General features: G+C 41.2%; 1 protein-coding gene across 7 annotated transcripts in view; it reads right to left on the bottom strand.

Moving 5' to 3' along the window:
• The window catches only part of gdpd5b (glycerophosphodiester phosphodiesterase domain containing 5b), a 40,966-nt gene that overhangs the window by 1,287 nt on the left and 24,589 nt on the right, over positions 1 to 15,090 (bottom strand). Inside the window, exons 4-17 of one of the 7 annotated variants that reach the window (XR_015124651.1) lie at positions 12,568 to 12,661; positions 12,354 to 12,413; positions 11,867 to 11,965; positions 10,957 to 11,050; positions 9,602 to 9,747; positions 8,382 to 8,464; positions 6,955 to 7,105; positions 4,580 to 4,801; positions 4,239 to 4,396; positions 3,974 to 4,121; positions 2,621 to 2,703; positions 1,941 to 1,955; positions 625 to 737; positions 143 to 514 (exon numbers count right to left, since the gene is read on the bottom strand). Coding sequence is in view for 2 of the 7 variants with exons in the window: in XM_086261307.1 (XP_086117433.1) it covers positions 625 to 737; positions 1,941 to 1,955; positions 2,621 to 2,703; positions 3,974 to 4,121; positions 4,239 to 4,396; positions 4,580 to 4,801; positions 6,955 to 7,105; positions 8,382 to 8,464; positions 9,602 to 9,747; positions 10,957 to 11,050; positions 11,867 to 11,965; positions 12,354 to 12,413; positions 12,568 to 12,661 (1,466 nt within the window). In the remaining 5 variants the exon portion in view is untranslated. The remainder of the gene's footprint in view (positions 1 to 142; positions 515 to 624; positions 738 to 1,940; positions 1,956 to 2,620; positions 2,704 to 3,973; positions 4,122 to 4,238; positions 4,397 to 4,579; positions 4,802 to 6,954; positions 7,106 to 8,381; positions 8,465 to 9,601; positions 9,748 to 10,956; positions 11,051 to 11,866; positions 11,966 to 12,353; positions 12,414 to 12,567; positions 12,662 to 15,090) is intronic. The other 6 variants (XR_015124650.1, XR_015124653.1, XR_015124652.1 and 3 more) reach the window with 6 other exon arrangements.

Raw genomic sequence — 15,090 nt, 5'->3', positions numbered from 1 at the left:
AAGAAACAAAACAACTTGTTTCAATGATACATTTCCAGCTCTTTCTGACCTCTTCTCATTTACACAAACATCTTTCCCCAGCAGGTTAACAACACTGAAGGATTGGAAAAATGATAAAGAACCACAAACAGCTGGCACTTACATCACTCACCTTTGACCTCCAGTACCAAGGGCTGTCTACACAGACTGGGACATGATTTTCCCCTGGCAGGATTTTGGGGGAGGACAGATGTGTGAAGGGATGGATGGATGCAGGTATGATGATGGGGAAAAAGGGCAAAGTAGGCAGAGAGGTGGAAGGTAACAAGGGATGCAACGGATGAAGGGAACAAAGGAAGAAGTCACTGCTTGTGAAGGATGAAAAGGTGCTGAACATCACACGGAGGATGTAGGAGGGAGGCTGTTACTGGGGCTGACCTTCAACATGGAAGAGAGGAAAAGGAGGACCAAGAAGATTTACAGACACTCAGATGCATGCTGGGATGGACTGGCATGCTATTTGGGCACCTGAAGTCTAAAAAACAGGTTATGGAGGTTCAAGAGCCCAAATTAATGAAAAATAAATAAATAAATAAAGACTGGTAAATAATTCAATTTTTCTTTATTTCACTGCACGGGCCTTACCAGAGAAAATAAGTTTCTCCTTCATGACGTTGATGTCTCCACTGGACCTCCTGACCGCAGCATTCAGCATGATCTGTTCAGGGTTGTAGCTGCGCATACCGCTCATCCGATACCTGCAGTGTTTGCACAGGCTGCATCAGAAATCACCACGAGACACAAGGACACCCTAAAGACAGCTGCACTGGATTACAGCCTGGACATTTCAAATTGTAATAAGCAACCTGGTCTGTGTGCATGCCTCACTCTGTTAAAATGTACAGATTGGAACAAATTATGTTCAGGAATTGTTTGTTTGATACTTCACATGCTATGATGCAACATCCAACCGATATCGGTCAAGTGTATGAAGTATGGCGTTCAATTTGGAGGGAAAAAAACAAACGAACAAAAAACAACAGACTTCTCATAGTGTGTATATATGTATGTATAGGTACTGATCGGGTTTAATTGTAAGTAATAAGGTAAAAGCATCACTCCTTTATCTTTGGAAACACTTGAACGTATTTCATTAAAGATGTGCATTTTGCTGGCAAAATGATCATTTAATTAATGAGTCAATATTCACCGCTCTACTGTTCTCTTAAAATATACTGTCACTCATAGAAAAAAAAAAAAAACAATGTTTCGTTAACAATTAAAAACATATCAACTATTTTCTTATACAAGTGGTTTATCACTGTTTTGTCTTTGCTAGATTATCGTTGCTGACAGGCCACTGATTTCATTTCCTGCCTGCCACAACTTCATCCTCGTTTTAATGAAAACAGCCCCGATTTCAATTCAATTAACTTGGAAGCATTAGTCACAATGAACTGTGACTAATGCACAGAAGCATTTAGAGACACAAACAAGCCAGGATTCAGAAAGCCAATCCTGAGGCCTTTCCTGGATGAATCGAGAGCTCCAATTCATTTTGGACATTTAGTCGTTAACTTATTAAGACTGATGAGACATTTAAACTCTCACTGTGGACTATTTTTTGTGCTGTGTGGGTAGATTACATTTCATTTGTTTAGCAGAGGAGAATGAGGATGAGAAGTCGTCGCTGTCATAGAGGAAAGCACAGCAGCAGTGCAATACATCCATTCAGGTGAGACAGAGAAGAAGGTGAGAATAAATATAGGAAGTGGAACTAAGGTGGAGAGAAAAAATCTGGATGAGATGGATGATATAGTAACAGCAGAAAAAAAAAGAAAAAAAAAAAAAAGAGGAAATCAACGATGCATCAAACAAAGGAATGATGGGTAAAGATTATGAAAGGTAGAAAGGTGGTGAAAGGAGAGAAGACTTTGGGTCAGGAGAGGCGACCCAGTTACCTGATCATGTGATAGCTGAGAGAAGATGCCAGAATGCAGCAGGAGGAGGAGGAAGAAGAGCATGCACGTCAGGCAGAGGAGAAAGGACGAGGAAGAGGCGGAAAGAGAAAAAAGGACAAAAGAAGGCGGGAGACAAGAGATCAGTTTAGAAGCCAGCAGAAGCTATTAAATAGCTCCAATAATCAGAGCAGACTCATTTTGAACCCTTATTGTGGAACAGATTAATAAATAAATCAATGCCCTTGGTGCCAGTGATGACAGGAGGACAGGCCATCTGTCTCTGGGGTCATCAGAGAAACAAACAAACAGCACTTATAACACAGCAGAAACGCAGGGCAGGGAGTGTGAAGGGCTTAGCAAAGAGAAAACACGTTTATATAAAAACATTCACCCTTCTCCAGCCTGGGACACAACAGAAATACACATGACTGCTTATAATGCCACAAAACAAAATGGGTTTTAAAGAGATTCTCATTTGATTAAAAAACAGCATCATTATGTAGGAGCTGCTGATGTGTTCCAGACAGGGAGATGTCTACTGAGTAAATGTGTTTGTCAATTAGCAGTAATGAGTGTATTTAAGTGTGAAAGAGGAATAACACACCTGCAGAAAAATAGAGGAACATTAGCTGTTGTGTAAGAGCTCGCTTTAATGATCTCACTGCTGTGTGTGTACTTACTTTTGGAAAATGAATATGCCTATGACTACAGCGAAGGAGATGAGGTCTGCAGACACCCACGCCAGGCAGTACACATTTGGTCTCTGGAAACAAACACACACACACACACACACACACACACACACACGATAGATCTGAGTTTTGTCTTGAAGTCATTTACAGCAGGATCCATCACAGGGTGGCGCTATATGCCAAAGAATACAGTTAATTTCAGCTGAATTGTGCTGAACTGTTTTTTTCCTGAATAAACCCACTAAAATAACAGTTTTTTTAAACAAACACTGACACTGTCAACATTATCATTTACTACAAACATAAATGCAAATCTCTACTTCCTTCCCCATTACCTTCTGTTGGTCTTAATGACAACTCATAGCATATTTGAGAGGATATTTTTCACAGTTGGGTTTAACAGACAGCGCCGCAGATGCTACGAAAGCCTAAACTGTCCCTGAGCCGTAGCAGTGAGCTGGAGGTCATGTCCACATGTTGTCATGCAGAGTTCCCGTATGGTGCCACAGATGGGGGGAGCGGTTTGGCGCGCTGCACATATGAGGGCGAGTGGAAGGATAGCAGAGAGGCTGCCCATGTTGAGAAGTTTCAACAGGAAGACTGAACTAGAAAAGAATGACACTACAGCAAACAGGAGTTCAGTTCAAAGCTAGGCTCTCCTTTTGATATCAATCAGTAAAATCTAATTTAGTCAAAGAGAGGATGAAGCTGAAGGAGAGGGAGGTTAAAGAGGGCCCTCGCAGCCTTTACAATAAGCATGTATCTAGTAGCTCCCTTAATTAGGTCCAAATTAAATTAAGATACAGGTGGGCTCCACTCGAGTTGTAGTAGCATCTTAAGGACCACTGGTTGAAGCAGGATAGAGCCAAGCTAATCAGCGATTGCTATAACTGAGTCTCTGAATACAATTTTATTTAATTTTTTATTTGTTTGGCACCAATTAAAAACAGGTAAAGAGCCTTCAATATTAGAGAGAAACCTCAGCAATCAGACATGAGTAAAAGTAAGAATTTTAAACAGTAAGAGATCTACATGATGCCTGCTGGTTGGAAGAAGAGGCTCAAACTTACAGTTTATAAATGGGATGTGTCATTCTCTTTGATTTTCTATAAATTAATAAAACACCTGCTGAATACACATATTTTAAGACACGTCTGCAACAAGATTTGGAGAGCAGAAAAGGTCTGAAAAAATCTCAATGCAGTAAAGGAGCAAGTGGGGGGGGGGAAAGGAAATCATTCAAATAGAAGATCAGACACCCCCCCCCAAAACAATTAACTTAAAAGCAAAATGTGAACCCAAAAGACTTATATAAAACTACTGTGTGTGATGAGTCCTTACCATTAACCAGATGGGGTAAGGCACCTTTAGGAGGACATGCGGGGCCTCTGAGGAGACTGATGACACCCCGCTGCACCAGAGCACCGAGTACAGCCAGGGCTCGTTGACTGTGTAGAGGGTGAGATTGATGTGGGCCTCGGAAAAGTTCCTGGGAAAAAAGGGGGAGGAAAAAAAAAAAAAAAAAGGAAAACATTCAGGCACTTATAAATCTTTGTGCTGAAGCTGCAGACTGATAACACAACATCAGGGCTGTGTGTCTTCCTACCTGATTTCCTCTCTACTGACTTGGTTGTATCTGAGCAGCAGGCTGCTGATGCCGGACTGCTCCAGAACTTGAGGGCTCCGTTTCACCACTGAGGTCTGGATCAGATCAGGTGCTAGCTGTCTCACCTGGGCTCTATTGTCATCAGGCGTCCACATCACCTGGACACGGCACAGTACGTCAAACAGTTACAGCTTTGAAACTCTATCACCAACACAACTATTTTTATAGGATTTGCATTTGAACTCATTCGTTTTGCATGTAGCATGCAAACAAAGAAACACCGGACATCACGCAGTGAAAAAGAGCAAACACACACTGCCATTTAATCCCTATATAACTACCAGGCTTTGAGGAACCCCAGATTGCTGCACAGCTTGTAGTGTATCGTTGATCCAGCTGTCGTAGCAGGGGTGCTTGGGAGGAGGTCTACGCAGCCTGAAAACCACCGTGCTGTTGTGATATGAGGCTAGTTCTAGAAGCTGCTCCAGGCTGCACACGGTCTGGTTGGCGATCCGTTCCTTCTCACGTTGAAGCAGCGTGTTCACGGTCCAGAAGGGGTCATCCTGAAACATCACACACACAAAAAAAGGAAGAAAAAAAAAAAGTGATCATCAGGTTTACAGTTTAAATGAAAGAAAAATACAGGTTACAATACAGCTTTATAACACTTTTATCAACATAAAAACTCAAAAGATCATTCAGTACATCGTTGGAGGACGCCACATTTCTCGCTACACTGCTTACTCCCTTTGGAGAAGATCCTGAGAAGATTCTTTTAATCTATGATAAGATGCCATTTCACTTTTTTTGACTAGAAAACACTTAATTTCTGCCTTTTATATATTGGAGAATACATATACACTACAGATTAGGTGATGAAAAATCATTGTTGAAATTACATGGAGTGGTGGTACGGCTTTTCTTAGAAATGCAATATCTATCCACACAGTGTGCACACATGCAGTGTAAACACAAGACGGGAAAGTAATGAAGAGTCAAACAAATACAGACAGCCACATCTCAGTCTTTGCACATCATGGTCTCACCTCATAAGAGCTAAGCTAAAGAAGGAAACATTTTAAAGCAACAAACCTGCACTTTTAGACATGGACAGATTAATGAAAAAGCAGTCCTCGAGTGACGGCTGTTTCATGTACGAGGATGACAGTGAAACATGGCACTCATCGCACCGCAGCTCCCAGTAAAGCTTTGGTGAGTGTTAACATTTTGATGAAAGCCAACGACATCATGAATGATCTAGAGATGGCACGATACCACTTTTTTATGTCCGATACCGATACCGATATCATGAATTTGGATATCTGCCGATACCGATATGAATCCGATAGTGTTTTTTAATCAACAAAACTGTTTTTTTAAATATCTTGCTGCATTTTGTATAAGTTCATACTCAAGTTTAAAACAACAACTACACTAAAGCTATTCTGTTATACCTATATGCAAAAAAAAAATTTCATAGTTCAGCAATACTGATCAATCTAATAAACTTAAACCTACACCATCCTCCCTATTCTGGTAAAAAATAAAAAATAGGGAACCACCCCTCACGCTCCACCTCATGATGCTTAATCGACGTAATCAACCTTAATTTGATGCAGTGTGAAAAAAAATGCACAGAAATCAATTATTTTTCAAGAAATATTAAATAGATTCAACATCTTTCTTCAGCAAAATTGCAGACTGCACAGATGGTACCTTCCCAAAGGAAAAAGCACTATAGCTTACTAGGGTATATATATTAGACTTAATAGTCACTATATACAGTAATTGACTTCTATTCATTTTACATCAAATTAAAACTTTGTGTGTCAGATAATTATTTATTAAAAGCTAGACATTTTAAATGAGAATAAGAAAGAAAAGTATGTCTTTGTGCCCCCTTTTCCCTGTTAATGCCCTATCGGCCCCCCTGGCTAAACTTTGCTAGATCCGCCCCTGCACAGTTACAGCCGTCAGCTACGTAGAAAAAGATCCTCGAGTAGAAAGTAATAATAAATAAATTCTAACAACAGCTGATCAAGCTTAAACGTGCTGCTGTTGTTTAGCCGCTGGTTTCCTCTTTCTGGTGCAAAGTGGGCCAAAAACAAACCAGAGAGACGGACTCACGACAGAAAAGCTGATCAGCTGATCATTTAAGCAGTTTCATGATTGAAGTAGCAGCCAGAAGAGGCAGTCGCTCCATATATCGTTTGGTAAGCTTAACGCAGGAATGCTTTACAAACATTCAGAGATGGACTTACACACTTGCTTTACTTCTCTCGGGGATAACTTTGTCGGAGATGAAATGCCGGGTTGCTAGCGAAGCTCCAAATGCTATCCAGACCACTGACAGGTCCCGCATGCCACAGCCGCTCTATCACGTGATGCATACTGCTCCGACGTGCTAACGTTCTGAGGTGAGTTACGGCGTGTTGCAAGTTTTGTGAGGTGCTTTCGTGATATTTAATGGATCGGATTACATTTTTTATTTTTCTCCGATATCCGATCCAGTAATTTAGGTCAGTATCGGACCGATACCGATACGTAATATCGGATCGGTCCATCTCTAGAATGATCAATGTGCGATGCCGTATAGCATTTATGGCTCACTGGGATAATGGCTTTTGTTGCACATCAGTGCATCCCGGCACGCTAAAGCTAAGACTACTTTCAAATAAATTCACAGATTTAGTCCTTATTAGAAACCAAGAACTACCTTGAGGAACCAACGTCCAGCGTTGAGCTGCTGCAGATCCGTCCAATTGAAAAGTGAGGCTTCGTCCATCTGTCTATCTGGAAAAACCTTCTCTACGTCTGTGGTCCTTCGCAGGGTAAAGTCACGCATCAGGAAAGGAACACCATCCATGCTAGCAAACAAAAGAATTAAGAAGTAATTAATATTTGCAGCTGATGTGTACGAGAGAGATGAAGGTTCCGAAAATAGCAGAGAAGAGATAAGAGCTGAAATCGTGCCAAAAAAGGAAAATGCTGCTGCTGACCAATATGTGAATTAAAAAAAAAAAAAAAAAAAAAAAAACCTGAGCTCATATCAAGATCATTTCCAAGAAAAGACAAAAGGAAAAAGCCCTTCCATTCTCTGTATTTGTCGTTCAAATACTAATCGGAAAAACAAACTAAGCATTTGACTAACAAATATTCTGCTAACACATATAGGTGGGTGTTTGTCTGTGTTTGAACTGTTAGTTTCCAAAACAGCATCATCATGTGTGGGGAAAAAAATAAATAAATAAAAATCATGTTCTATAGTATGAATGCGTGCACACATGAGCATTTGTCTCCAGTCTGCTTCAGGAGTGGAGTCTCTTTGTGGATCTGGCTGTCATCAGGTCTAATTACTCAGCACCGTTAGGAGCCCACCTGTCAGCAGCCTGAACATCACACACCCATTCACCTCTCTCAGGACCCCACACACACACACACACACACACACACACACACACACACACACACACACACACACACACACACACACAAGATTGCTTCAAAAACATCTAATCAAATTAGGATGCACTGACGGTCTTAAAACACTCTGCACTATGAAATGTGGCTCTAAAACACAAACACACACTTTGTGGCCGGCATCACTCTCCACCTCCACACAATCACTCATCCTCCATAGCCGTACATGCATGAGTAGACATGGGCACCCACTATTCATCATATAGCACGGCCACTGGAGTATCCACCCACCCAATTTCCTGCCTTCCTCCAAGTGTGCCTCTCTGAGCTCAGCCCGTCTTCATTATGTTGGTAAAATCATGCAGGAATTGATAACTACGGACTGCTACTATACTTAACAGCGGTATGTTCAATGCATAATGCCTAAGATTGTCCCTTTGGTATTTGGAGTACACAATAATAATAAAACAAAAAACAAAATCCCAAGCAGGTCTAAATGTGATACGTGGTCCTGTGTGACGTTAGTCCTGAACTGATTGAGAAATTTTTGAAAAGCCAGTGATTGTGATAATCTATGAAACCCAGTGTGTGTGTGTGTGTGTGTGTGTGTGTGTGTGTGTGTGTGTGTGTGTGTGGGGGGGGGGGGGGGGGGGGGGGGGGGGGGTACTAAACCTTTTATTTGCTTTGCTTTATCATTCTCTTGTATTGATTGTATGTGCGTACCTGATAGCCACGTCAGCCTCCAACCCAGTGACGTTCATCTGCAGCGCTCGCTGGAAGGACCAAATTGTGTTCTCTGGAGCAAGCTACAAACACACTCACAGTAAAGGACAAGCACAGAAATTTTTTATTTATTTTAACATATAGCCCTGTAACAATGACCTAACTTCTGACTTTTCTGAAGTTGGAGCTACATCTCTTGATAAGAAAATGACACAGAGAAAACGTTTTTACATGTATTTATAAAGCTTTCACACTCTGTCCTGTTCACAAAATAATACACACTCTGCCCTCTGAACACAAAGGATTGTGTGTAATGAAAAAAGTCACAGCTGCAGCTTGCCCTTTAACTCTTCTGGTCGAGGGTATGATCAATACCATACCATCACTTACTAGAATAGTATCATCCTATGAAAGCCTGTGAGTAAAGCTACTTGCCTGGGAACCACAGGAAAGGAATGATGCTATAATCAATACAGAGTGATTCTGGGACAAAGAGTCCAGTGATGTGATCACTGTTTCCCAGTGGGAGTCTCACAGCCTTCCACAGCCACTCCTAAATTTAGATTCCACAGTGAGAATCAATTGCCTTGCACAAATAGCACAAAAATCTGGGTGTGTTTTTGAGCGTGTGCGTGACTAACTGTTCTGAACAACCATCTTCTCGTTCCTTCTAACAGTTGTGTAATACTCAACAGTACGTTTTGCCAAGGGCTTAAATTTGTCTGCAGGTGATGTTAAGAAGCAATGGCATTAACCCAAGCACATAAATCAATCATGCAAAAATGCACTTTGCTTACAGATCATATGTTAATGTGGCTAACCATTCCAGCTCCAAGTAAGAGTCTAACTGGTGCTTAAAAAAAAAAAAAAACTACAAACAACACTTTGTCTTTGGCTGGGTTACACCGCAGTCCAGAAGAACATGTAGGTATGGAGCGCTCCCAGCTCACATAGTTTTTCTATTTTTCAGTTGCACACAAGTTAATATGCTGACACAGTCCTTTTGTTTTTCATTCAGAAAAGTGAGAAAAACAAAACAAGGGACTAATATAAAAAATAACAATATAAAGCAGCACAATTTTTCCTGGGACTCTGGGAGCCTTGCTGCTAAGCCAATATCTGGACTCTGTATGTTACTGTACGAACATGTACATCAATTTATTTATTTATTTCGTTTTAAATTCTCATTCAGAATGGAAGCTGGGCATCAGCTGACTCACCATAGGGGCTCCTTGATGGCCAATAACAGCAGGGCGTGGTTTGAGGGTGGCTGGGTCCATGATGCAGGGAGAGGTGATATGTAGGGGCACCACGTAGAGTGCTAGTAACACACTGACATACAGCAAAACCACCACCACCTGGAACACTGGAAGAAGATATGCAGCATCAACATAGTTACAGTTGTTAGCTGTGATATAATGAAGTCTAGTTTGACTTTGGGGAAATTTGCTTTTATGATGACTACTGTAAGAACACTCCAATAGGAGCATAGCATAATAACTGGAACAGGGGAAATGGGTAACACAAAATCTACCATTCAGCACCTCCAAAGCTCACCAAACAGCTCATTATACACAGTTTGTGAAAGATGCTAGGTGCTAGGAGTGTGCCAAAATCAGTTACCTGTGCAAAGGCAGTAAATATCTGAATGTTCAGCAGTGCTTAAAACTACACAGTGGCCAACAACACATCCATCGGGGCCATAGCGATTACACTGTGTCCAACTCTGTATGAGTGTGTAATAATGGCTGAAAGTGGGCACCCACACACAGGAATGTATTTGTTTCAAGGTCAGCTCCGGGGCGGGGTTCAGTAGCCAACTCTTGTTACACACAGGAGACTCACACAACCCTCATCCACCCTCTCACTCGCACACACACACACTCATACCCTCTTTGATATTCAGTTGCTGTTCTGCACTGAATAAGATAAATTTTGCCAAGACCTTTTCACCTCATCAAGTATATATATAAAAAAAAAAAAACCCCTCAAACATAAACATAAAAAATGAAGCCAACAACTAAACAGTCAGGCAAGTTATTTTCCATCTTTCAAAGAGACAAGGGCAAATTCTCTTGAGCAATGATCATTTAGATGTATCAGGTTTTATCACTAAAGACACATTTATCTTTGAAAAAACAATAACTTGTAAGTAATTAGCACTTAATGATATACCATTAATGCATCAGTTTTTTGGTAGCCAACACTGTGGCTCCCCCTTGTTCAAAATCTCAAAATCATAAATCACAAAGACTTTCAAGTTCTTTTTAGGTGTCTGCTTTACAGACACCAGTGGCAGTGAGAGTGAGGACAGAGCACACATTCAGAGCTAACGATCCCCACAAAGAGTCCTGAAATCAAGGACAAACAATTCAAAATGTCCTGGGTGGAAAACATCACATGAGACCGGAGGAATGTTCGTTATCTTGGACACCCTGGGTGGAGGTCTTGGCCTCTTGTCTACATAGTGTTAATCATTCACAACTCCTCCTGTGTATGTGTGTGTTTGATCTGTGGCTGATGGTAACGTCAGGTAAGAATGGACTTGAATGTTGTGTTACAGAAGCACACATACTCATTTTTTCTGCACGGGTGACCTGTCCAGCCACAATCCAAGATAGTGCCGTGACTGCGGCGAGAGCCCCGATGTGCAGGAACGGGCCTGTAGCCTGAACAGAGGTGTGAAACAGAAATGAATGCGGGGGTATGTAGACAGAAAAGGTTAGAGAGAGTTAACGATTGAGTAGAGGAGGAGAGAAACAAAGACAAAGAAGACAGAGAGACATGGAATTACAGATATTATCTGGAGTTGAAGCACTGGCAACACTATTTAGAGATAATAGCTGTAATTTGTACTGGCATTTAATTTTAATGGCCACAGTTGGAGTCAAATCATGTGTCCACTTCAATCACACATTTCTGGTGGTGCAACAATCCCAAACGGACACACTAACTATAAGGTTATTTAAACTTCTCTGATGTAATTTAATTTTAGAGACACTGCAGTTGCTGTAGTACCGCATAGACAGTTTACATGATTACACATTCCTCCAAATGGCAAGCAGCAGAGTATCAACTGCTACAGCAGGCACACAACGATTATTTTAAAGGGACATTAAAAAAAAAAAAGAAAAAAAAAAAGCTGTATATGGATGTACAAGATGGACCGATTGTTGTAGACACTGATGTGTAGTGTAGGAATTACACCAGTTTAAATGGGCATGTGCAAACCTCCACAGCACTACAAAGGAGAGACACTTCAGTCCACCCTGGCTGTCTCTGTGAAAGAAAACTGATTATAGCTCCATTACTGAGCCATTATTATATCAAGGCCGACAACCTCTGGTCAAAGTGTTGGTTGTTGTGTGAAAATAACACTGTGCCTCTCGCCTGTGGATCACAACACTCACTTTAGTACGGAACCTAAGCACCAGCTGTGATGTCTACCCATCACAAGTAGTTTAGGGTGATTTAAGTCTGCTGACCTGCAGGGAGATGGGGATGACATCCCACTCTTGCGCCCATGTTTGATTGACAGATATGACCCCAATGATGGTGGTGAGCAAGGCAGCAGTAACTCCTATCTGTGTGGAGAAAGAGGGAGAGACACCAAAAGAGGTTGTTTGTTTAGACACACATATGCACCAGAATAACCCAGAGTAGCTCGCAGCTCTTTCACATCTCAAACAGTGTTTGGTAACTGTATTTGATTTGCTGACAGCATTTCTGAACAGCTTGTTTTCTGGGATTTTGCAACTCTGCTGGGACAACTCCAAACTATAAGTTGGGAAGTTCAGCTGATCAGCAACGATTGGACACAGCGACACACACAAACACTAAGTAAACACATAACAGAGTTAAAAATACATATGTAAAACTCGCCCGCCCGCCCGCCCCCCTCCCACCACCCATTTTTCACAAACCACACACAGACACATTAACAGTTGCTCAGCTTCACATTTGGCATGTTACCTTATGAAGCCAGTGCAAATTTAACTGCTGCCCAAGTGCAACGTGGCAAAGTGCTAAAACCTGAAGAGAAAGACAGAAAGAAACAAGAACAAGGTTCAGAACAAGCCTGCTGCCTTACAGATCTCAACTTGCTAATCGTTGTTATGTAAGTGGTTACCATATCTGGCAACACATGAAGACAATTTTAAAATCTCTTCAACGATATGTGACTCACAATTAGAAAAGCAATATAGGTGAAGCCAGCAGCGGTGGTGGCTAGGATGGGAACAGTGCCATCACTCCACTCCCCAGAGCGGTTGTACAGGAACCTGCAGAAACAAGGATAACAACATTTCTTGTCTTCATCACACCTAATAAAAAAAGGGTGTGAAGGCTTGTGAGAATAGAGTGTCAGTGTATATATGTGTCCCTATTTTCTCCTACCTATTATCGGCCGTTTTTCTTTCTTACAAAACAAACATGACTGACAAACTACCAACAACATTATGTTAGATTAGCTGCAGAAGTCCACAAAGAAGCAGACTTGTACAAAGAGACAAAATGATGCAATCTACAGTTGAAACATGACATTGATGTAGAAAGCTGAAAATGGAAACTATTGGTTTACTAAAGGTCTCTGATTGACAGGCAGACATCAATAAAGTGCTCTCAAGCTTTGTGTTAGCAACAATAATGCACAGACTCTGCACAGTGACCACAGACACTGTTTCTGTGCCACAGGGAAAATCTGACAAAAATAGATTATGTAACATTATTAATGGATGGTTGGACAAATTATTGAGGACTGGCTTCTGTTTTATGGGATGCTTTACTATAACATGCAACTACATATAGCTATATATAGACATAAAAATATACGCATGCTACTCTGAGTTTAAATCCTCTGAAGAGTGACACTGGGTGTAACACCAGGTCCACAGCTGCAGAGAAAAGACGAAGTGCCTGAATGTATTTGTTTCTGTGCATTTCTTTGGGTGTGGGTGTGCACATTTTTAAATGACAGCTAGGTCCTTTACATTCAAAGCCTTGTGCATGATTCTAGTGGCATAGAGCCACAGCAGGGTCACTTAGTGCAGATGCTCCTCAGCCCTTTGTGAATGCTTTTTATGCTACACATGGACAGAGATACTCCCTGCAGCTAAATCACTCAGTCATAAAGATAGGGATGGCAATTGCTGCGATCATCTCTGGAAATCCCACAAAAGCAGGGTAAAAAGAAGGAAATTTGCTATAAAGAGGGATGGCAAATGTCTATTGGAGATGTAAATGTGGATAAATACACACAACTTAGACAGCAGATAAAACTGGACTGTCTGCAGAACTCCAAAGAGGATGGCAAACATAGCCAAAGGAAAAGGTCAACAGGGGGCATTGTAGTCTACTACAGCTCCATATATTCTTGGATACTACTAGGGTTGTTTTGCATGACTCAAAAATAATTCTTATTTATCCTGCCCTGGGTTTGGTGCAGCCACTCAGTTCAACCACTGTCTGGAACAGCCCGTTTTAGCTCCCTTTCATATAACTTTCTACTGTCTGGCTGCCCCTCGCAGACTCGATCTAAACAGGAAATGGGTGAGCTGTGCACCTAAGATGGTCATTTTAGGGATATTTGCTTTCAGTTAAACTGCAAAGGACCATGAGTGGGGAAAAAATAATAAAAAAAAAATCTACCCAAAACTAGTCTGAGGCCTTTAGGCCCATTTTAAGGCCCAGCTTTGTTACTTATTGTGAATCAAAAGCTGGGCCTTAAATGAAAAAAGAGCTGGGAGATCACTGAAAACTACAGAGGTGAAGAAACGAGGAAAGGTAATGGAAGCAACGGATGATAATAAGAGGAAAAGGTGACATTGTTGCAGAGATCCCTGAGAGGAGAACAGAGAGAGGAGAGGGAGGGGAAAGTTTTCATCTGAAATCATGTGATGTCTGCATACTCTTTAGAGATTTTGCACTAAAATGGAAACATCAGTGTCGCTAATCAGTTAACATTGCCTTGCATTTAGTATCTTAAAAGGCTCAGTTTCCACAGACATTGATTAAACCCATTCCTCAACCATAAACACAGGAGGCCTTCACTGAATTTTTCTTTTAGTCTAGGATTAAACCGTAGTGTCCGCTCTGTGAGAAGATGTAAGTGGTTGTCCCAAAAAACAGTAGTGGGTTAACAAATACAAATGTATATTGTCAAATATACATTTGTTCGATTAAATGTGGCCCAGGACTGAGTGGTGTACAAAACAGGAAGTTGATGGGTGAGGACCTCTGTGACGTAATGGTGTAATCTGCACAGGGTTGGGTGGTCTCTGTTCAGATTAATAATGCCTTGATTATACTCCGTTGCAGACACGGACAGCTGAAGAGTCGAGTGGTTCCTATTTGACTTCTTTGAAGTTCGTGGCCTTTGGTGCATGTGTAGTTGGTGCATTGTAGAATAAATTATTCGCAGACAAGACTGCATAGTCACAAAATGCTAAAATAAATAAATAAAACCCCCAAAAAAACCCAAACAAAAAACAAAAACAAGCAGGCAGATGTCCCTACAGACCCTTGCGCTCACTGCTTTTCACTGATTGTGAAATGTACGTCAGTCAGATCCGAGCGGACCATAGCTGATTGAAGGTGCTGGAAGTATAATTGAGGCTTCTGGCAGAAAACAGGTTAAACTGATTGTTTACAAAAACAACAAGCCAACAAGTAAGGGTTGAATGTGTTTACAGCCAAAACTATATGCTGGCAG

This window comes from Aulonocara sp. 'chitande type north' Nkhata Bay, linkage group LG14 (assembly GCF_057382095.1).
Source record: "Aulonocara sp. 'chitande type north' Nkhata Bay isolate Kocher_YH1m ecotype deep benthic linkage group LG14, A_spYH_male_GT1.1, whole genome shotgun sequence".
NCBI classification, from domain to species: Eukaryota; Metazoa; Chordata; class Actinopteri; order Cichliformes; family Cichlidae; genus Aulonocara; species Aulonocara sp. 'chitande type north' Nkhata Bay.
Note: the sequence above shows the minus strand (reverse complement) of the source record. Positions and strands in the feature narration are given on the sequence as shown.